The sequence below is a fragment of the Onychostoma macrolepis genome, chromosome 16, assembly GCF_012432095.1.
Source record: "Onychostoma macrolepis isolate SWU-2019 chromosome 16, ASM1243209v1, whole genome shotgun sequence".
Classification (NCBI taxonomy): domain Eukaryota; kingdom Metazoa; phylum Chordata; class Actinopteri; order Cypriniformes; family Cyprinidae; genus Onychostoma; species Onychostoma macrolepis.
Window position 1 is genome coordinate 16,249,510 of NC_081170.1, and position 23,790 is coordinate 16,273,299.

Genomic DNA, 23,790 nt, shown 5'->3' on the forward strand with positions numbered 1-23,790 from the left:
TGTCTATGTACAAATACACTCAAACATATACTCACAAGAATTTAATAATATTTAACAGTTTTAAAAATGAGAGAAACACAAAACATGGCAATGATATACGCAATATCAGCCAATGGTTGCAACAGATACAGCAGATCCACATCCTGATTGGTCCTTTAGAGCCTGACGGCTGAGTCTGCTTTGCTCAAGGCAGTGTTTAGCGAGTGAATGAGCGGACGTGTCGGCCCCGTCCGCCTCCGCTTCCTCCGCTGTTGAACTTCCCTTGACCACGTCCACCGCCGCTTAGTCCACCTCCTCCTACACTAACACCACCACTCATCCAGGACAGGCCCGTCCCTCTGCCTCTGGTGGCTCTGTCCCGAGGAGCCAATCGGTAAGCACCTGAAGAGTTAGGACAGGGGAGTCAGGAACTGTTTGACAAGTAGATGTAGGGTGAGCTAAAGAGCTTTTAAAAACATTTTATTCATTAGAGAGGTATTTTTTTGCCTTTAGTCATCTCTCAGGGACACATCCAGCAGGTGGCACTATCACCTAATGTTTTACACTATATAAATAATTATTTATAATACATCACTTGAGTTTAAAATAGCAATTGACCAATATGATTTTTTAAACAGGTAATGCTGAAAGATAAATAATTGTATTATTATTACTGTTAAATTTAAAAATTATAAATATTACAATAGATATAAAATAAACTTTTTTTTACATTATATAAATGTACTATAGAGGTTGAACAAAAAGTTTTATTTAATAGTCAACGCAATGCAGACTTGGTGAGTAGAAGATATATATCTACTCACTGCTGCATTTATTTGATCCAAAATACAGCAAAAGCAGTAATATTGTGAAATATTTTTACTATTTACAAACTGCTTTCTATTTGAATATATTTCAAAATGTAATTTATTCCTGTGATCAAGGCTAAATTTTCAGCATCATTACTGCAGTCTTCAGTGTCACATGATCCTTCAGAAATCATTCTAATACGCTGATTTGTGTTCAAGAAACATTATTATTATTATTATTATTATTATCAATATTTAAAACAGTTAAATATTTTTAATCAGGATTCTTTGATGAATAGAAAGATCCAAAGATCAGCATTTATCTGAAATAAAGCGCTTTTGTAACATTATAGACTATACCATTCAAAAGCTTGTCTATAATTTCTTTTATTTAGCAATGATGCTTTAAATTGATCAAAAATGAGGACATTTATAATGTTACAAAATATTTCTTTTTCAGATAAATGCTGTTCTTATGAACTTTCTATTCATCAAAGAAACCTGAAAAAATTCTAATCTTGATTCTACTCATTTTTGCAGCTGTTTTCAACATAATAATAATAATAATAATAAATGTTTTTTTTGAGCAGCAAATCAGAATATTAGAATGATTTCTGAAAGATGATGTGACTGGAGTAATGATGCTTGAAATTCAGCTTTGAAATCACAGAAATAAATAACATTTTAAAATATATTCTAATAGAAAACAAGTTATTTAAAATATTTAAAAATTTTACTGTTTTTGCTGTACTTTGTATTTTTTATTTTTATTTTTTAAGGCCTACCTGTAGGTGGCTGTCTGGATGGTAACGGTCGAGTGAAGTTGCTTTGCCCTCCACGAGGTTCACTGTAAGTCCCTCTGTGAGTGTCAGCGGTCACTGGAGTGCTCCAAGTGGATCCACGACCACCCTCGCGGCGAGGGTAGTTACCTAAAACAAACAAATTATTTTGAATAATGTACCATGGTTTTTTTAGTCACATATAAAAGGAGTACACAGTATATATTAGTGGTGGGCCGTTATCGGCGTTAACGTGCTGCGTTAACGTGAGACTCTTATCGGGCGATAAAAAAAATATCGCCGTTAATCTATTCTCAAAGTTGGGTTGGGAGCTGGATCTATACTACGCAAGCTATGATGACTTTCACCTTGATGTTTTAGCGCGGATGTATACCTAGCCGAATTGCACTGCAGGGGGCGAGAACGAGTCTTCGAACCTGTGTGTATGCGTGCTAACATGGATGCAGCTATGAAGCCGCCGGGTTTGCTTCAGGGAAAATTTATTTTTAAGAAGCTTCCCAATGGAAATCGGCAAGTCATTTCTGTCTCTAACAGTTACCTTACATGGTCGCGCGCACAGCGGAGTTCCGCCTCGGTTCGAACACACACACACACACACACAAACAAACAAACAAACAAACGTAAGCGCATACACAAGTGAGCACACTCCCACTCCTATTTGTAAATATTAAGCCGCAAAACGTCTATTTAAATATGACTTCTGTGTGTCTCTGTGTTAATGTATGGCGCAGACGCACGGGTTTGTTCACTACTCATACAGAAGCGCACGACGCTTGCGGCGATATTAACGTCTGTCGTCTCACTAAATGAGGACATAAATACATGAACAACATCTCCAGAACTGCTCTGAGAGTTACTTCATGAGCATTCCAGCGTTTCATTTGAGAAAAAACTATCCTCACGGCAACCCGTCAAAATAAAAGTTCGGTTTCACTTGAAGACATTGGGCAGAACGTAATAGGCTACTACTACTAAAACCTTATCTTTAAGGAATAATCATACAATGTCTTCAATGTTATTATCAATATTAAATTCTTGATGACTGCTAGTTGTTTACTACTAGTAGTGAACTTATTCTGATCTACTTGGCAGAATTCAAATGAGCCATTTTAATCTAGATTAATTCCAAGATTACAGTGAGATTAATCTAGATTAAAAAAATTAATCTATGCCCACCACTAGTATATATATATATATATATATATATATATATATATATATATATATATATATATATATATATATATATGTGTTGAATCAAACATTTATGTGTACCAGCAAGCAGAACACTCTTGGGGGCTGGTGGAGTGAAGAAACGGGCGTGATTCTGGAAGCCTCTCCCTCTGGTTCCTCCAGTAAACAATCCTCTAGTTGGTGGCTTGGCTCCTCCTCCTTTTGGTGGGCGTTTGGGCAGGGGCAGGCCAGTGGGTTGACCCACCTCCTTAAACTCTGCAGCAAGGAAATCATCTACATGCATGGAAGGAGGTCGACTGGTGTTCTGCTTGCGCTGGCGGAAAATGTCATGTGGTCGAGAGAGCTGGCCAAACGCACCACGACCCCGACCCCGAGGGGCTGCCATGATGTGAGCTCGTTTTGCAGGCTCCACATAATCTGAATTCCCACTGCAAATGAAGAAAATTATTTGTGGCTATATAGAGTTTATACATTCAAGGTAAAGTCAGACTAGAATGGTAAGCAGACAACACTTTGTGTACCTGGACGTGATGAAGGTCTCATGTTTGTGTTTGCCCAGTCTGAAGCCTTTGGTTGGTTTGCTGTGTCCTGGAGAAGTGGGTTCACTGAGGAACGAACGTTCTAACTCTGACTTTAGGTCTAAGTCTGGACAACACTGCTGGGCCAGTGCAACTAGGTCTACTTTCACCTGCAACACATACATTAACAATGCTCACATGAAACACTACACATAACATGAAGAGCAATTTATACTTTTATAATATATTAATAATCCAGACTCTACTAAATTTATTGACTCCATAATGAATATATATTCTAAAATTTGTGTAAGCAAAGCAAAGCTTAAAACTTGCCATAAACTGTTTAAGTTGCTCTCTAATTGCTCAATTATGTATTTCAATCACAAATATATTTATCGTTCCTGCAAACACATCTCACCATGTCAACTTCTGTCTCCATCTCATCTGGCTGGAATGGAGCGAACCACAGGGCCTTCAACTGCTCGTCCAGGATATCCGAGAGAACAAAAACCGTCCTGAATGTAGATAACCAATGAGTGAGGGGAAAAAAGAGAATGTAACATTGAGGCATTCAAGTATTTTCATTTAATACTAAGGATGTGCAAAACTGCATATTTACAAAATTGACTAATCCAATTAGACACATTTGGTTGGGGCATTTAATTAAATAAAAAGCATTTTTGCATTCAAACAACTAGATCATGCACAACATAAATAGAATAGAAAGCAGGTTTCTCAAGTTGCATTTAAAATTAGAATTTTTTATTGCCTTATTTTGGCTTTTTTTTTGCCTTTATTGGGACAGGACAGGACAGTAGAGAATTGACAAGAAGCAAAATGGCACAGCATCGAGAAAGGGATCACAAGCCCAGACTTTAATTTGGGTTGCCCCATGCGTAACCATGCCTCATGTTGAAGTTCTGCTCGGCACTAACAACTATTCTAAACTTAACAGGAAGTCTTTTAAATCGCAACACCTAGTTGACTCAATTCACACATCAGTGTTATTTTGGTATCACTGAGATACTATATTTTAGTACGTCAAATTTAACTAAATAAAAATGAGAAAGCTGCATTGGCACCTAGCTGAAATAAGGTACATTTTTATTTCAATTAAAGTTTGTGTTAATTTTTAGGTTTTTTTTATGGATTTCATTAACTATAAAAACCCAGTCACATACACATAATTACTTTATCTGTCTGTACTACCTGTGGTTGAACTGTGTCTGAAGGGGTTCTGGTGCAGGTAGAGCGGGCTCAGCTTCAGGCTCTGCATTAGTTGGGGCATCTCCAGAACTTTCAATAATCTGTCGTAGTCCAGCCACATTCTCGAGCAGAGTCTCCAAAGACTCATCCTCCTTGCAGAGCTTCTGCACACATGGGGAAACGAGAGAGTATAACAAGATTAATATCTGTGTCTCCCTTCATTGAGGCTATAGGGCACAGCTTAATTATGATATTATATAACCTAAGCTGCTACATGTACCATGATGTGTTTCTCCAGTTCTGATAAAGGATGCTCCCCTGAGTCCTCCTTCCACTGCAGCAGCTGCTTCATGTCGCTCACACTAAGAACTAAAGAGCGACTGTCTATGTCTTCATCCTATGTAGCATAAAGAATATGTATTACCATATGCATGCATGGATACAAGCACAAATGTACTGATTCTGTTGTCGGCCTACCATGGCTTCACTGTTCAGAATCTGTCTCAAAAAGTCAAACAGGGCTGAAAGGAGCTCAGTTAACTCCTTGTTAAAGGATGTGGTTTCCCTGCGGATCAGAGAGGAAATGGCCAAGCTGTGTTTCTTCAGAGAGCTGCAACACAAACACAAGAACGCAGAAGATTGCATTTAACTATTAAAATGTTTTAATCAAACATAAAAAGAGGAAAATAAGCAAGCACAATGAAATATCCAACATTAACCATTACATTTTAAAAATTCTCCAATAATGACTACTTTATATATGCATCCCTAAATTAGCCAAAACGACATCACGCGCATTGTGATACCTTTTCAGGTGATAGAGACCATAGTCGTGCTCAGTGAGAAACATCATAGTTCGCAGACACGTGAGCTGGAGTGTATAGCTGCTGTGTGTATTTCCCAACACTTCCAGCATCCCGTCACATATGTACGTCATCATGTCTCTGGTTGGCAGTGCATTGGCCAACTGCTCTGCCTCAGACACCGAGGCTTCACCCGAGCCACTCACTACCAGTGACACGTCCTGGTCACACAGTGACTGAAGGATGGATGCCGTCAATTCAGCGTTCTGCTGTGCTGACAGTGCGGCATCTGCAGGTAGGACAAGCATGGCAACCAGCAAGGGAAGAAGCTCTGACAGTTTGTCGTCCACTTTCCCATCACTCCGCCCCTCATTGCGTGCAGATCCACCCAGTAGAGCCAACATGGCTGATTTGCAAGCCCGTTGAGATGCCAGCGAGTCGAGAAGAGCTAGTAACCTCATCAAGCGTGAGCCAGCTGCCTCCCTAAACACACAACACACAGTACATTTGAACTGTCTGGAATATACAAACCAGTCAAACTAACCCATTTAAAAGTATCTAGGCTTAATCAGTTATCACTAGACCTAATCAACTGATTATTATTATTTTTTTTTTTTTATTATATGTTGGTCATTTCATTTAATCTTAATTAATTGCGTAAAGCTAAATATATGCCCCAAAAAGAGGTCCACAGCTGTATTATAGGACGTCTGCCAGTTATGTAGCACATTCAAACTACAATTCCTACATTTGTAAATTACTATTTTTAATAATATAATATTTTTAAAGTAATTTTAATTTTTTAGGAATTAATTTTAGAATACTTACTATGTAATTTTATAAAAAATATATAAAATATAAATGATTTTATAAATAATTTTTTATAACAATTATATTAGATTAGATTATACAGTATGTGCATGTATAAAATTTTTTAAATTAAATAAATATAAATAACTGTATACATATAATTTAATTTATAAAACGCTAAAATGCTATTTTTTTTTAAATGTTACTTTTAAAACCATACACACACAGACAAGTTCATGTGTATAAATATAAATGTATAATTGTTCTTCATATCTTATTAAAATAAATCTACAAGCTATGACCAAATTGTCCTGAATATGATGAAAGTGTCTTACTGTTGCATTTCCTCCTGCAGCTGCTCCAGCAATGTCCTCATCACCAGAGTTGCAGTGGGTGCAGCAAGATCACAGAGCTGTATGCACACACGGCGGAGCATGGAGAGCAGCGGTGGACAGCTGTTGACACACACGCACCTCAGCACTTCCTGTAATACTCGAGCCTGAGCGTGTAAGTGCACACTCCACAACTTTCGTGTATTCATCGCAACCCCAATGTCTTGCATGGATAGTGCCTAAAAGAGATAAAGGGAGATGGAAAGAGTAAATTAAATAAACTATTTTCTAGAAATAACTCCTGGTAATTAACAAAACAGCTATGGAAGCATAAATTTGCTGCCTAATATGTTTTGAAACCATCCTCATGTTAGTAGAGCTGTCAAAATTTGTCTAAAAAGTGTCTAGGCAGGCAGCTCACAAGTGTTTGGATCAGAGCTCCTGTATGTGGGACAATCAGCAGCAAGCAGCGACAGGTTCTTGTAGCCGCATATTTGTGTTCAGTTACCTGAGTGGTCTGCATGGGCAGAGGTAGAGGAAGCAGTTCTGACAGCAGACTAAGGCTGCTGTAGATGTTCTCTGGAGCAGCCAGTATAGAGTTCAGCACTTCCTTCAGCATCAGAGACCAGCTGTTTCCGGCCACGGTCTCCTCTGAACCAGTCATCTGTTTGCTAACTGCATGTGTGAATGTTAACAGTATCTCTGTCACGTCTCCCTGGATACGCAGCTCCTCTGCATCCAGGCGACCGGTTGTCGGGGTGGAGCAGAGGATCTTGTGAAGGGCGACACAGACGGAGGGCACACGCACGTCACGGAACTCACAGGTTCCCCCGCACAGCAGCTCTGTCAGCATGGCTCGGATGAGTCTCAGTGAGCAGGAGGCCACTGACAGCATCATGAGTCGCTGTGCTGTGGGGGCCATTGGACCAAGTAGTCGCCATGGCAGCAGCAGCAGTGATGTAAGCTTCTGGAGGACTTTAATAAAAGTGTCCATGCCCTCTGCACTGAAGAGAGCTATGATGGCCTGGTTCCACTTCAAGTCTTTCTGCTGACCTGCAGATACACAATGACACACATAAGCTAATATTTTTAAACAATGAGATTCTACTGAATATTTCTTTAAAATTTTAATTTATTCATTTAAATATTTTAAATATTAAAAAAAAAAAAAAGTTAAGTATTTCTCAAAATATAAATAACAATATATATAATATATTTAACAATATAATAGACAATAAGTAATGTTAGGAGCATTTATAGTGCAAAGCCTAGATAGATAGATAGATAGATAGATAGATAGATAGATAGATAGATAGATAGATAGATAGATAGATAGTTTTTGTTCGTTTAGTATCTTGTTAAAACAAGCTAAGTTAAAAATAAGGCATACAGTATGTTTGCATGTACCTGGCACAGTGGTTGGCGGGCAGGCAATGTGGCACAACACTCTGAGAGCGGTTACAAGACCCACCCCATCAACTGTCATCAAGTTCTCCAGATTCTGACAAAAAAACAGCAACATTTTGATGCTCCACCATATTTAATAATATATGATGTCTTTATGTTGTGACCCAATCCTATATAAATTTGCATCTGAGCATGAGTGAAGGAGTTAGTTTTGTTTTATAGCTAACTGCAAGAGATCAAAGTAGGTTCTTATTCTTGTTGAAACTTGAACCATCAGTGCTTTAATGTCTTGATCAATGCCTAACATAAAATTAGCATACAAGTTAAATTTACACATACACGTTAAACCCCCTTAAAATAACATAAAATGTGGTTATGTGGTTGATAACCTCACCTGCTTTATGTAGTCAATAAGCGTAGGAATGCCACTGATATCAAAGTGTAATTTTTCAAGTGGCTCCAACCACTTAGACAGCTCTGAAAAACACATTTTATCATAGAGGTCAGATGTGAAGGCACTTATATTTACAAAAATTATTAAATGGCTTTTAAGGCCTTGGAAAAAAAACATTGCTTTTTAATGGATCACAGGACTGGTGGTTTGCCTGAGATTGAAGTGTCTGGTAGGTAGGGATGGGCGATATCTTATCGTTTGCGATATACCGTTGAAAATTCTCCTCACGATAAAAATGTGTCTCCTCGCGATAATAACGATAAGTCTAGTTGATGACGTAGTTTTGCGCGCTTGATACCCAACTTTATACACAAATATACCTTTTATATAAATAAACTATAAACTGTATATTTTAATTCGGAACTAGTTGCCCTGTCTCGCTCTCCTCCTGTTTGCTTTGGTGTGGCTGGTTAAGTGAATGACGCAGTCCGTGACGGACAGATCGATAACGGCTGGTCTGTGTGGTAATACACACTATCATTCATCGACCTCAAATATGGCTTTTCATCTGAAAGATGTATGTAGAAGCAACTTTACATGGCCGCTCAATACGATGTTAATATAGAGAAATGTGCGCTACTGAAGTGTTTGTGTGGAGAGTGGAAGCTGAATAGCGCGCTCGCTGCAGGACAGGCGCCGGTGCGCTCACTTGCTCTTAAAATATCCGTAATTTTTGGTCATACAGATAAAAGTAGCCTAATACATCTTTCGAATCTGTAAAGACTCTACGTTTATTTGTTTACACTCAGAATAACAACGAAACGTTGCGCTTTAAAGCAAACAGGGTACGCTTTAGGTCTCTGAGCGAGAAACGTCCGTCTTTGAAAAATGTATCTATAGAGAGTGAAATGTCTATTTTCAAATGAAAGAACAAAATTCAAATAGAAAACGTGTGTGTTAGCATGGATGATTTACATAAAATTTAATGTGTGCAACGTAGCCTACACTTTGCAGAAACTGGCTTTCAGTTCAATATAATAACAAAAAACTACATTTTGGGTTTTTATTCAACTAAGGTGGGCACGCTGTGACTGTAACTGACAGATTTCGGCCAAAAATAAATTAATTTAAAAAATGAAATAAATAATAAAAAGAAAAAACACGGAGTGGGAGGGAATGGGAGTAATTCTTCCGGGAGTGGAACGGGACCGGATTTTCCCCAGTTAGTGTGTGTATATATATATATATATATATATATATATATATATATATATATATATATATATATATATATATATATATATTATCGTCATTGGTATCGTTATCGCAATAAATACCTGAAATTATCGTGATAAATTTTTAGGCCATATCGCCCATCCCTACTGGTAGGCTGCAAAAGAGTAGCAGGCTCACCTTGAAGCTTGACATTGTTTTCATCAGCTTTGGAAACATTAAGTAGTGGAGCGGCATAGTGCTCCATCATCCGGAGATCACCTGACGTCTGAATCACCAGCAGTACAAGCATACAGGCATAGTTATATGTTACAGACTTTCTTGCTTTTCCTTCCCTGTATGAGAGAGTGAGAGGAAGTCAGCAAGAGAACAAGTCATTTAAGAAGATACAGTACATTTAAGTGAAAATGACTATGGAGTGCCTCAGGGTTCTGTATTTGGCAAATTTATGTTTACTAACAACCTATATCTACTAGATGGGATCAAGACACATTCAACACAAACACATCATATTCTTATATGTCATTATATAGTAATGTTAAAATATCACTGACAAGCTGCGCAAATCCACGTTCATTATCAGTGTGGATTTGCGCAGCTTGTCAGTGAACAGCGGCTCTGTGTAGTAAATGCTGCTCCATGTGAATTCACGCACGTGATTAACATTAAATATTGCATGCGATATATCGTGCAGCCCTTATAGATTGCCAAAATATACACTCCGACAGTTCAGACATTTTTAAAACCCTGTTTATATACAACAGGTGTATTAGCATATTCTCACCCTTGGCCCTCTTTGGCATGGAACTCCACCAGGTTGACCAGACAGCTGAGGTTGTTATCCAAGCTAAAAGCATGCGCGACAGCATTTCGGCCTGTGCTGCTAAAGCTAATGAGATACAGGCTGTGAAGTGTTGCCAGAACACCTGGATTATCGCCATCTTCAAGCTCTGCCCCGTTCAGCTCAGCAACACCCTGTAGTGCATGTAGAGTCTGCATAAGCCACACCCAAAAACCATCGTCCATCGAACCCTCTCCACTTGCAGGAGCATCTTCACCCTCACCCTCTGAAAGGGGCGTCAGCGGAGCCAAGTGAGAGGGTGGGGTCAGGTGAGTAAGGGGTGTGAGGAGACGAAGCAGCAAATTGGTGGTTTCGTGTTGACTAAGGAGGAAGAGGAGGCCCTGCTGGGACTGTGATAGGAAACGCATCAGTTCTCTGACAGCCTGCAGGACTCCGATGTGGGCACATGTAGCCGGATACGACAGGACAACTGCCAGGGATTCCAGAAGGTGACAAGCATGCATGTATCTGTAAAAAAATAAAATGTAATAATTAAAGACTTGCTAAATATTTGAACAAAAGGGGTAAATAACATAGCTGAGTGCACATTAAAAAATATATTAAAAATGATTATATTTAAACTTAAAGGGATAGTTCACCTATAAATTTAAATTCTGTCATTAATTATTCATGAATGACTTTATTGTTGAATGAAGTCATTATTTTTGTTTTGTTTGCGCACAAAAAGTATTCTCATAGCTTCGTAAAATTACGGTTGAACCCCTGATGTCACATGGACTATTTTACCGATGTCCTTGCTACGTTTCTGGACCTTGATTGCGGTAGGACCCTGTCTATGGGAGGGTCAGAAAACTCTTGTTTTTTTAATCAAAAATATCTTAATTTGTGTTCCGAAGATGAACAAAGGTCTTACAGGTTTGGAACAATGAGGGTGAGTAATTAATGACAGAATTAAATTTTTGGGTGAACTATCCCTTTAATAACAATTAATATACTATATATATATATATATATATATATATATATATATAAAATAGAAACCACAATTTTTCATCATAATAAATAAACAAGACAACAGTTTTGTAGCCATATGGTCCTGACCTGTACAGTGTTGGATAGGGATCATCACGCTCTGGTGGCCCAGTAATCCGGGCACTGGTGGGAAAAGCTTTCCCAGGAGGCTGTACCATACAGTGAGGTGCTGTCTCCAGCAGGTGGAGCAGTTCTTCCAGAAGACCTTGCAGCCTTTCCAGGTCAGCTTCTGACAAAGAGGCAGATTCCAGCAAGGTATCAATGTCCATTGGGCTTTCCCGCTCTACCTCCTGGGTTTCCCTCTCCCTCTCATCTCCTTCCCTCTCAGTGCTTTCTCGGTCTCTCTCACTCTCGATACCTTCTCGCTCACCTACCACCTCCCCTACTGTGGGATGGCGCTCAGCCCAAACGCTGGCTGTCCTCTGCAGGTCAGTCAAAACCTCATAAAAATGTCCCTTTTGTAAAATGGCTGCGCCAGCCGTTGCGACACGCACGGTCTGGTCCAATAGAAACAAATCCAGCAGACGCTGGTACCCACTTGTTCCATCATTGTCATGGTGACGGTCTCTGAGCAGGGCCTCAATACCCTGTGGCTCACTGATGATGCTGTCGAGGGAGCGCAGCACGTTGATTTTCAGAGTGGATGAAACGTGTTCTGCAAACAGCAAGCCTAGGAGGCTGCCAAGAATCCCTTTCTCCAGCAGATTCTGCACAGCCTGGGCACCACAGTCGGCCAAGGCAGAGGCCAGTTTGGTTCCTGCTTTGAGCTGGCGTAAATTCAGCGCTATGGGCTGTGCCAGGGCAAAGTCCAAATTAAGAGCTTCACAGCTCCAGTCGACCAACTGCTTCAACTTCCCACTCAGCCCATCAGGGTCCTTAATAGAGAGGAAGCTCATCCCTTTTAGCAGAAAGGCAGGGATTTCCTCTAAGGCAGTAACCCAGCCTGCCCCTCGCTCTGCCCCCTGCCCATGCCCCTCCCCCCAGGCCTCCAACAGTTCTAAGAGTTTTGCTGCAGACTCTGCCCACAAGGAGCTTGAGTCCTGGATATCTACCGCCTTAAGGCGTTTTAGCTCCGCCTCATAGCGTGTAATGTGCGGCGGTGTGAAGTGCTGGAGGGGTCGGAGTTCACGCTCGTATGGATCATACTGAACGGTCGGTAGTGATGCAAGGTCCTCAGGTGTATAGTCCAGGTCAAAGGCAGGCAGCTTGAAAGCCCCACTCTCCAAATCTTCCTCATCACTGGATATCTGCTCATATCCATCATCACCTGCATATAAAAGCAAAACACTTCACACACAAAAAACAGAACATCTGATACATTGTTACTGGCTCAGCAAATCTAGCAAGTTCAGTCTTGACCTCAAACTCTGTTGAAATGTTTAATTAAGTTGGGCGTCTCAGCAAATCAGAGTATAAACAAGACTACATCGGTTCTTTGAATATCACTGAACTCTGCAGAGAAACAGATGTTCTCCGCACCAGTGTCAGGAGTCAGAACTTTTCATTAAAGGGGCCAATATTTGCAATTGTTTACCCTATGAGAGCATTATATGTGTGGGTATGTATGCATGCATTTTTTTTTTTTTATCTTTCCTATAAATAGCGACAAATCCTTAACATTTATCATTAAAATAAATGATAATTACATACTATTTATTATTTGTAAATGAACAAATATTTACACATTTATATTTAATAAATTAAACAAATGTTTTGTGTTGAGTATATATATACATGAAAATTGTCCAGTATTTAAAAGGAACGGAAGAGCACGGTGCAAACGACATTCATAAATTAAACAAATAAAATTTTGCAAAACTTGAGTTAGGGAGCATTTTTTCCTCACACATGAAATATCTGGGTCATTCTTCCCCAGAACACCTGGTTTATTCACCCTCACAATACTGCAACTCCTCACCTTCTCCATCTTCATCTGTGACCTCCTCACCCACTTCATCTTCTTCATCATCTTCATCCCCCTCACTTCCCTCAGACTGCACATCCTCATCCTCCTCCTCATCAGCCGGACCCTCATCCTCGTCCTGCTCTGTCTCCGAGTAATTCTCATCCGCAGGAAGAGACCCTCGCTCAGGTGAGACAGGCTCCAGGTAATCATCACTCTGTTCTGTGTTCTCCACCTTTACTGGACCTAAAGCAAAGACAACACATTGAAGGTCAGTCCTAAGAACTTTTTCCGTTTAAGAAAATGCAATAACAAAAAATGCTAAATAATATATAGTTGTGTCCACATTGAAAATTTGGGATTATTTAAACCTGAAAATAATGTGGAGAAAAATTTAATATTAAGATATTAAGACATAAGATGAATAATAAGACTCTCTAAAAATGAACATTTTTAATTCAACTTTTCTCTCTAATTATTATGCTGATAATATTTTATTTGAAAGTTTGTGATCACTCTTGTATATAATACTTAATATTTTCCATACAGACATACATTGACCAGGTGCAGGTAATGCCTCCTCCTCATCATCGTCTGGAGGTGGTGGTCCTGGTGGGGTCCGTGGCCCTCTAGGTTGTGGTCTTGGTGGGCTGCCATTAAACTGTTCTTCATTTTCCCACTCTGCAATAGATTTACACACTCTCGTTCAATGCTTGACATAATGACAACATCATATATTTGTGTATATAATGTGTGTGCTGACCAGTTTTAATGATCCGCTTGGATCCCAGCTGCTGCTGTTGGGGCAGAGGGGGTGGAGGAGGTGGCGGAGAGTCCCGCTCGTGGCTGTGGGGGCGCTCAGCTGTGCCATACACTGCCAACGTCAGGCATGTGTACCATCCACGCAGGACTAACCCATCTGTGTTTATCTTAAATAACACAAAGACAAAATGAAAATTAGGACATGGTCTGAGACTAGAGGGGAGGAGCATAAAAACTTGCTCAGTCCAAAACACAAATGAAGGATCATTTGTTTACAAGCCACGTGAGTGCAGGAGCTGACAGCTTTAGTCATTACAGAGGCATTTGCAAATACATTGTGGATTTCAGAAAATGCTTTTGAAGTATTCATAGAGCTGAGGAAAGCTGCTGTCAGCTGTTTTGGAGAAACCACTAACATGTTGGTGCATGTGTGTCAGTTTTTACGCAGAAATTTGTTGCCGGGCTGTAATGAGGGGGTCTCTTACCTTCCCATTAGGCCTGAAGATGATTGATTTGTTCTCATCATACTCGAGGCTAGTGAGAAACGAACACCAACATCAGTGATTTGAACAATCAAAAGAGTGCATGCATCTATTCAGCTACAGATTTGTGAGACAGAGTACTGTATTTCTTGCTGAGCCTGTCCAACACAGGTGTGCATGTGTGTGTATGTGAATTTATTTAGTACCTGCCCAGCCTGTCAAACACCGGGGCGTTGGGTTTGGACACATTGTTGAAGAACAGGTCCAACTGGAATGCATGAGGGGCTGTTTCCCTAAAGATACACAGGAAGGGGCATTGTAACTGTCAAAACTTAAACCTGAAACCCCTATTTGCCATCAGCAGCTATTTTCTGTCTAATCAAACGTCCTGTAAATCAGTTAGCCTGCAGGAATCATTTTTAAAATGCCTCTTTTCTATACAGATTTATTGTCAATTTTATCATTTTAAAAGGACAGAATAAAGAATAGTTTTATATGGTCTGCCCTATCAAAACAAACTTCCCTTTTCTCTCACTGTTCTCTTAACAGGTATGGAGACAAGTGGGATGAGATCATGGGAAAAGCTGAGAGTGGTCAGAGAATAGGGGGTGTGGTGGATCTGTTTTTAAAGAAGGAACAATAGCAACCACAGAAACCTTTTCCAATTTCCTCAAATGTCCTCCAGCCATTTCACTTCTGAGGACACCACAGAGTTACTCATGTCCTATTGTACACTACAGAAGCACTGGGACAGATTGTACACACTGTAAACAAGGTAGAAATGCTGCTAACTGTCACAAAAAGTGTAGTGAAAATTACGGATGAGCAAAATGACATCTTTTCAAGAATGAAATATATACACTACTGTTTTTAAAGTTGCTGTGTTTTTTTTTTTTTTTAAGAAAATAATACTTTTACTTAGCAAGTATGCTTTAAATTGTTCAAAAGTGTCAGAGAAGTAGGGTTCGGGAATCGAAAATCAATTCCAATTTAAGAATCGGATACTTAAGGTCAGGAATCGGATACTGTTGTAAAATTAAAATTTCAATTCCACATATTTTTTCTTCAGAATTGTAAGAGAATTACAACCTCCATAAAAAAAGTCTAAATTTATTGAGAATTGTGCAGCTCTATTGTGCTCACAAGCATCTCTTAATCAAATCCAGTTTTTATGTAGCCGGCTGATTTTTATTCACGTGTTCAGAAGAAATTAAATGTTTTGCAAAAAGAGACACAAAATAAATATGTTTGATATCTAAATATCATTTTGACTTCATTTTTTTTTAAACACACTGCAATCAAAAATGGGAATTGATAAGAATTGGAATCGGAATTAGAATCAATAAAATTCAAACGATACTTAACAGGCCTACAGAGAAGACATTTATAATGTTATAAAAGATTTTTAATTCAAATAAATTCTGTTCATTTTAACTTCCTATTCTAAATAAATATCATGGTTTTCACTAGGGATGCACCGTCTCGGCTCTGATACTGCCATTTTCTGCCAGATCGGGTATCGGTCAGACGAGACCGATTCAAATCCGATATTGAGCGTATAGGCCTACTATTCTGTGTTATTGTTAAGCCCCACGAAAGGCACAAAAACATTATAAAGCACCATAAAGTTTTCTTGCACTATATTTGAAGTGTTCTGAAGTCGTTCCATAGTTTAATGTGAGGTACAGATGAATATTTAAGTCAAGTTGACGAAAACTCTTCTCTCCGCTGCGGCTGTCTGTCATCCTCCATTCAAACTGCGTGCGTGTTCGGTTACGACAGTCAAAACGATGAAACTCTCTTCAAGAGCGCACAATAACTGAGATTTAAAACTGTTAAAAGAAAAGGCTCAATAAAATATCGCACAGATATAAAACACTACGCATCAATATCTCTTCCCTTGTTTATGCGGAGCGCTGCACGCTGTGACCCTGTGTTGCTTCGAGAGCATCATTCTGCGCACGGGATGAACATAATTGGTTTGTGCCGCTCTGTATTGGAGCCATACCCTTTCGTATTGTACTTTTGCGCAATGAAAGATTATTAATAGTCTTTTTTGTTCTGTTCTATCTATCATATGTTGCTGCCTTCATTACTGTGCTATGCATTTAAAAGAAATGTCTTAATTTTATAGTATATATTTTATATGTATATTTAGGCTGCTTGTTTTTCATCAGTGTATTTTACAAAAATACAAAGATAAGTGTATTTAGTCCTACACTTAACTTTTATTTGTTCCACACTAAATAAGTTTCACTAAAAGTTTAGTTTAATTAATGTTTTTATTAAATTATTGTGCACCCATGATTTTTCTAGAATAAATTTTGCTGCTGAATTATCCACTAACCTAGTTTATAATAGTATTTTTTTGTCATAGTTTTTTGATTATGATTATATATTTTTTCATTTGTTATTTTTCATTAAAATGAAGTTGTCTATATTTAGCAAATTGTGTTTAACACACACAAGAGTGATGATCAGGTCAACACACAGAAGTATAGAAATTCTACATTGATTTAAAAAAATTAATTAAAAAACTGCACTCGGATCGGAATCGGCCGATACTCTTGATATTAAGATATTAAGCAGCACAACTTTTCAATAAGGCAGTAAAATTATTATAAAGTGGTACTTTGATAAATGTAGTACTGATTCTTTAAAAGGGATGAATTCAGATAGAACTTTTCTTAACTTCTTTTATAACTGTTAGAATGTCAGCACTCAAAAAATCCTTTTGGAGAAGTTGTCTCTAAATTCATCAAAAAATATAAACTTCTAGAAATAAAAAGCCTTCTCTAAATGACTAGCTGGTTGGTGGATGACCAGTGAACCATCCTAACCCAAGAATGGTCATGTAATATGGATGGCACAGGCCTGTGTGGAGGGATTCAGTAGTAGTTGTGTGATTCTTTATAGACCATTTAATTTCTTGATGTAGCCTACTTTTAGACAAGAGAGTGTGTGTGAGTGTTTTCTCACCCAAATGCTCTGCTGTCAGGCAGGTTGCTGTGTGCTTTGATGCCAGGGGGAATGACTCGCACTTCTGTGATCAAGACTCCGTAAGGAAACCGCACAACGTCCACATTTGTCAACTTGTAAGAAGACAGACATAGAAAAATGTTATGAAGCTTCCTTATCAAGACAAGGATAAAATGTTATGACAGATAAACTGATACAAGGGCCAGATTTCTCATAGACACACCCTGACTGAGAAGCCAACCAGAAAAACAGCCCGGCTTATTTAATTGTTAAAGTCTTGGAATACGGAAAATCCCTATGGTTCAAGGTATTTTGAAACACAAAAGCATTCTCCAAAGTTCTTATTGAATCTAAAAAAGGTTGAATGGTGTACAGTGGGTACGGAAAGTATTCAGACCCCCTTAAATTTTTCACTCTTTGTTATATTGCAGCCATTTGCTAAAATCATTTAAGTTCATTTTTTTCCTCATTAATGTACACACAGCACCCCATATTGACAGAAAAACACAGAATTGTTGACATGTTTGCAGATTTATTAAAAAAGAAAAACTGAAATATCACATGGTCCTGTATTTAGCTCAGTATTTAGTAGAAGCACCCTTTTGATCTAATACAGCCATGAGTCTTTTTGGGAAAGATGCAACAACCTCTGCCATTCCTCCTTGCAGATCCTCTCCAGTTCTGTCAGGTTGGATGGTAAACGTTGGTGGACAGCCATTTTTAGGTCTCTCCAGAGATGCTCAATTGGGTTTAAGTCAGGGCTCTGGCTGGGCCATTCAAGAACAGTCACAGAGTTGTTGTGAAGCCACTCCTTCGTTATTTTAGCTGTGTGCTTAGGGTCATCGTCTTGTTGGAAGGTAAACCTTCGGCCCAGTCTGAGGTCCTGAGCACTCTGGAGAAGGTTTTCGTCCAGGATATCCCTGTACTTGGCCGCATTCATCTTTCCCTCGATTGCAACCAGTTGTCCTGTACCTGCAGCTGAAAAACACCCCCACAGCATGATGCTGCCACCACCATTCTTCACTGTTGGGACTGTGTTGGACAGGTGATGAGCAGTGCCTGGTTTTCTCCACACATTCCGCTTAGAATTAAGGCCAAAAAGTTCTATCTTGGTCTCATCAGACCAGATAATCTTATTTCTCACCATCTTAGCAAACTCCATGCGGGCTTTCATGTGTCTTGCACTGAGGAGAGGCTTCCGTCGGGCCAATCTGCCATAAAGCTCCGACTGGTGGAGGGCTGCAGTGATGGTTGACTTTCTACAACTTTCTCCCATCTCCTGACTGCATCTCTGGAGCTCAGCCACAGTGATCTTTGGGTTCTTCTTTACCTCTCTCACCAAGGCTCTTCTCCCCCGATAGCTCAATTTGGCCGGACGGCCAGCTCTAGGAAGGGTTCTGGTCGTCCCAAACGTCTTCCATTTAAGGATTATGGAGGCCACTGTGCTCTTAGGAACCTAAAGTGCAGCATACATTTTTTTGCAACCTTGGCCAGATCTGTGCCTTGCCACAATTCTGTCTCTGAGCTCTTCAGGCAGTTCCTTTGACCTCATGATTCTCATTTGCTCTGACATGCACTGTGAGCTGTAAGGTCTTATATAGACAGGTGTGTGGCTTTCCTAATCAAGTCCAATCAGTATAATCAAACACAGCTGGACTCAAATGAAGGTGTAGAACCATCTCAAGGATGATCGGAAGAAATGGACAGCACCCGAGTTAAATATATGAGTGTCACAGCAAAGGGTCTGAATACTTAAGACCATGTGATATTTCAGTTTTTCTTTTTAAATAAATCTGCAAAAATGTCAACAGTTCTTTTCAGTTTTTCTGTCAATATGGGGTGCTGTGTGTACATTAATGAGGAAAAAAAATGAACAAATGATTTTAGCAAATGGCTGCAATATAACAAAGAGTGAAAAATTTAAGGGGGTCTGAATACTTTCCGTACCCACTGTATATAGTCCTTTCCTCAGCAAACTGTCACAGGGCAACAGGCCTGTCCAACCTGTTTTTACAGAGCTGTTGGAATACACCTGTGAGGTGGCAGATCACTGCAACAATACAAACGCACCAATCAAACACATACATACATACACACCCTAAGACAAATTCCAGGACAAGAGATCTGGTTCCAGCCTTCACTAACAGGATGCTATGTAAAACATTGGAACGAGGAGAAATTGCATGTAAAGAGATTACCAGATAAAGGCTTATATTTATAAAAAATGTTATACACATTTTTTTAATGTCTCACGGTACTCTTCATTTCAACTTAGTAAGTGATTGATTTGTTAGCAATCTGACTTTCTTGCATAAAAAGACACCATATTCTGGCCTAGTATCAGGCTGTTTTTTTAAATGTGAATTTGTTTCGTTTCTGTGAGATTTACACTGTATTATAACAAAACAACTGAGCTCTCTGTGAAAATGCAATTATTTTCAGATGGGTATACCTGTTGGAAGTAATTTAAGATTATTTAAATCCATGCCAGGTAATCAGTTAAAAACTAAAATGAGCTTTATATAGTCAATTCTGTTTGCAATTTTGTAAGCTCATGAGGCTGTATCTCTCATAATTTGAGCACATTGATTTAGACAGGTGAATGTATGTGCTGTCAATGTTTAGTCATGATAATTGCTCTCAGGGTACATTTCTGGAAGATACGATGATCAGACATGCTCAAAAAATACAGCTGATAAATCAGAAGCGATTGGTCATGAAAAGCACAGCAGAAACAAAGGCTGACTAAGAAAAAAAACATTTAGCATTACATCACTTGCTCACCAATGCATCCTCTGTAGTGAATGGGTGCCGTCAGGATGAAAGTTCAAACAGCTGATAAAAACATCAACAATAATCCACAAGTAATCCACATGACTTTAGTTCATCAATTGAGGTCTTGTAAAAAGAAAAGCGGCATGTTTGTAATATACAAATCCATTGAGGCATTTTAATTTTAAACCACTGCTTCAGGCCGAAGTCTATAAACTAGGGCTGTAGCTATCGAATATTTTAGTAATAGAGTATTCTACTGAAAATTCCATCAGTTAATCGAGTAATCGGATAAGAAGTACTTTTTCTTTATTAAAGAGCAATACTAAATATACAAGAGAAAATATGTTTTATGTAAATATGTAACCAATTGATGTGTTTGTTACTATATACCTCCTGTACATTTACATTTACATTTATGCATTTAGCAGACGCTTTTATCCAAAGCGACTTACATTGCATTCAAGTTACAGTTTTTACATTTTATCAGCTCTTGCTTTCCCTGGGAATCGAACCCATGATCTTGGCGTTGCTAGCGCCATGCTCTACTATTTGAGCTACAGGAAAGCCTGTAATTTCCTGTAATTTCAAGTCAATCAGATCATTGCACACTGAGATATGGGTCTCCATATGTTCACACTGTCTGGCAGCCATTTTGAAAGCTGTCTAAAAACTTTCACCAAAAGAGGAGCCCCTTAAATGTGCATTTTTTTAGATGTTTAAGCCTTTATTTTGGGTGAGTTTCATTACTTATTGTAAACTTAATAGATTCATGTTCAGACTTTTGCATATTATAACCTGGAACTTGGATATGGGAAATAATTACATTAGATCCAAAAGATAGTTTTAGCAACACAGCGCAGATCCTACAGAACACAGTTAGCTGTATAAGATTGTGTGCTACGCTAACATATTACTTCACAGGCTGTAATAAAGTGCTGTAATAAAAAAAGATTTCATATTATTTTAAGTTGAGCTTAAAAAGTAGCACTACTATGAAAATCACACAGCTTCAGTGTGACATCCGTAAGAAAAATAATAATTTTATAAATATTGTTAATAATAGTTGTTCATATTAAAATATGTAGGAACTTAATACATGACCTAGACTATTTATTTAGCAAAATCCTGTCATTTTAATAAATATTAAAAAAAAATTGTTGCTGCTGCAATTAAGCTCAATGTGCTCTCTTTAAGCTCTTCCACATTGAACGTCTATGTCAATACTTCATAAACAGACTTTAAATATTAACTGATGGTTGTCACTAAGTTAAATTAATAAATTTTCTATGGATTCTGTCAACTCAAATCTGCAGACTGGCTCTGATCGTTGGCAACTAGCATCAACTTCTCCAGACTGTAAATCTGTGGAAAATCGGGACAAAAATCGTGTAGTGTATTCCAGCCTTAAGAGAATATAGATAAGTTGATATTCATTTAATAAGAGGCTTCATAATGAGGCTAGTTTCTGTGTTCATCCCCATGAATTAAATGTTTTATTGGTTTGTTTTATTTGATTTATGATTATGATTTAAATGATTTGATTATTTGATGTGTTACATAGCTGAACGTGGACTAGTATAGATGTTGCAATGTGCTTAGATGACACTTCACTATGAGTATATAACTGAACGACTTGAATGCCTTGTTGCTTGATTCTAGTGTTCTGTTTTTTTGTGATTGACTTTGTACCTTCAAAAAAATATATTTTTACAATTATTCTTTAAAAAGGTTGTTTAAAATAAACAAGAATTTCTAATAAAACATGATGTGAGCTTAATGGGAACAGAGGTGTGCTTAAAGGGTACAAAAATGTACCCATTAAGCACAGCCAGACTTTTTGAATTTAATGATGTATATCTTAATTTAAATGCTTTTGTCTTTTAAAATAAAATTAAATATTTTTGTGTGAGAGATTAATATTTTATTTTAAAGTACATAAAACAATATATTATGCACCAAAAATGTCTCAATGTAGATTTTAGAACTATTTTCACTTATAAATGGTGCTTGATCAGTGCATATGTCTCTCCCAATTCAGAAGACACAACCGTTTCACTGAAGAGAGCTATATTATGTCTTTTAGCTGGAAGCAACAATTTGAAGTTAAAAAGTTTTAATGATGAATATGTTAATTACTAACATGCAGCTTTTCACTTAACTGGAGTCGTGAGGATTACCTGTGGATTATTGTGATGCTTTTATCAGCTGTGTGAACTCTCATTCTGACGGCACCCATTCACTGCAGAGGATCCACTGGTGAGCAAGTGATGCAAAGCTAAATTTCTTCAAATCTGATCCAATGAAGAAAACTCATCTACATTGTGGATGTAGTAAGATACACACAACAAAACTTTCAAACAACCACAGCGGTTAAAAGAGCTCAAATAGATGCAATTCAAATATTAATCACTAGCTAAACGGTACATTGAATACAGGGTGTTTCTGCTTTCCTATTGACCCCAACTCCACACACTTAAACTCCCTGGTGATTCTGTAAAGGTCTATAGATTACAGACAGATCTCCTTGTTTACATGCACATGCGGTGCTGTCAGATAAACATGAACCGGGGGCGTAACTGGACAGGCACTGGCTGATACCTTTACAACAATACGAGCATCTTATTGTTAAAGAATAAACGAACAAATGGTTACGACAGTAAATTCTACTTGTTAATAGCAACTACACATACACTGTCAACAACAATATAACCACGAGTTTGCTTGCTCTGCCATACAACGTCTGTAGTCGGTTAACGTAATTGTTTTAAATGAAGAATAACGGGTGTTATTATGAAAATATGAATTCTATCTTTAATGAATTGAATATGTATGAATTACTATGCTAATTAGCAAGCTAACCAAAACTGTTCACAGCGCTCAGTGCGTTATTACAATAGAAACTTTAAGAACGAAGGAAAAATATTTTAACGTCTGTTAGACTTTAGTCTCTGTCTCATGCGGTTAAAAAGACACGGGTGAAGATGGAAAACTTCGCAAGTTTACCTCTGCACTTTGATGCTTGAACGTATCTAAAAACAGCAGCTCCATTGCAGAATCCCCCGCCATCTTTCTTGGTCACATTAGGACTTCCGGTAAAGGAAACACTTCCGGAGTTGAAGGCGTACGTCACAACGTTGGCCGTGTTGTAGGATCAGTAGGTTTTACCTCCTGTAACAAAAAGGCAACTAAAACTTTGAATGTATGCTCACTTTTTGGTGTTTTTGTATAATTTTTATCTGATCATTTTTTTATGTTTTGAGGGAAGAGTACCTATGTTTTTTGTTGTGTGATCTGTTTATTTATTTTATTTATCTTATTTTTTTCTCATTTAGTTATTTATTTATTTTTCTACTCTTTTGATTTGTAATTGCTAAGTATTGTTTGGTCATCCTTGAACCCCTGGCTCTTTTCCTCTGCATATGCTCTGTCACACTTCTATTTCTGAACGAATGTTTAATTCATAAAAAATTTTTTTTTTAAACGGTAGGTTTTAGAAATTGCACATTAACGTACATGTTTTAAAACATTTCAGTAAAGCCACATACATCGTTTAGTAATTATTAATTA

The 23,790-nt window shown here is 38.2% G+C and overlaps 1 protein-coding gene across 1 annotated transcript; it reads right to left on the reverse strand.

The window, feature by feature from the left end:
• Positions 1–28: 28 nt before the first annotated feature.
• Positions 29–23,384, reverse strand: virma (vir like m6A methyltransferase associated). The gene is made up of 23 exons (XM_058746490.1): positions 23,227–23,384; positions 17,449–17,561; positions 14,676–14,762; positions 14,473–14,521; positions 13,989–14,154; positions 13,781–13,906; positions 13,241–13,471; positions 11,392–12,589; positions 10,273–10,797; positions 9,669–9,823; positions 8,256–8,338; positions 7,862–7,955; positions 6,963–7,507; positions 6,458–6,693; positions 5,316–5,795; positions 4,987–5,119; positions 4,790–4,906; positions 4,513–4,673; positions 3,722–3,818; positions 3,304–3,470; positions 2,864–3,210; positions 1,574–1,717; positions 29–381 (listed from the first exon to the last, which is right to left on the reverse strand). The coding sequence occupies exons 1-23, from the start codon at positions 23,287–23,289 to the stop codon at positions 197–199; spliced, it is 5,502 nt and encodes a 1,833-aa protein (XP_058602473.1). The 5' UTR covers positions 23,290–23,384; the 3' UTR covers positions 29–196.
• Positions 23,385–23,790: the final 406 nt, after the last annotated feature.

Coding starts and splice junctions, on each gene's coding strand:
- virma (XM_058746490.1), bottom strand. CDS start 23,289: ATGGCGGGGGATTCTGCAATGGAGCTGCTGTTTTTAGATACGTTCAAG. Junction 14,155..14,472: donor TCTTCAGGCCTAATGGGAAG/GTAAGAGACCCC, acceptor GTGTTATTTAAG/ATAAACACAGATGGGTTAGT. Junction 12,590..13,240: donor CACAGATGAAGATGGAGAAG/GTGAGGAGTTGC, acceptor TTTTATATGCAG/GTGATGATGGATATGAGCAG.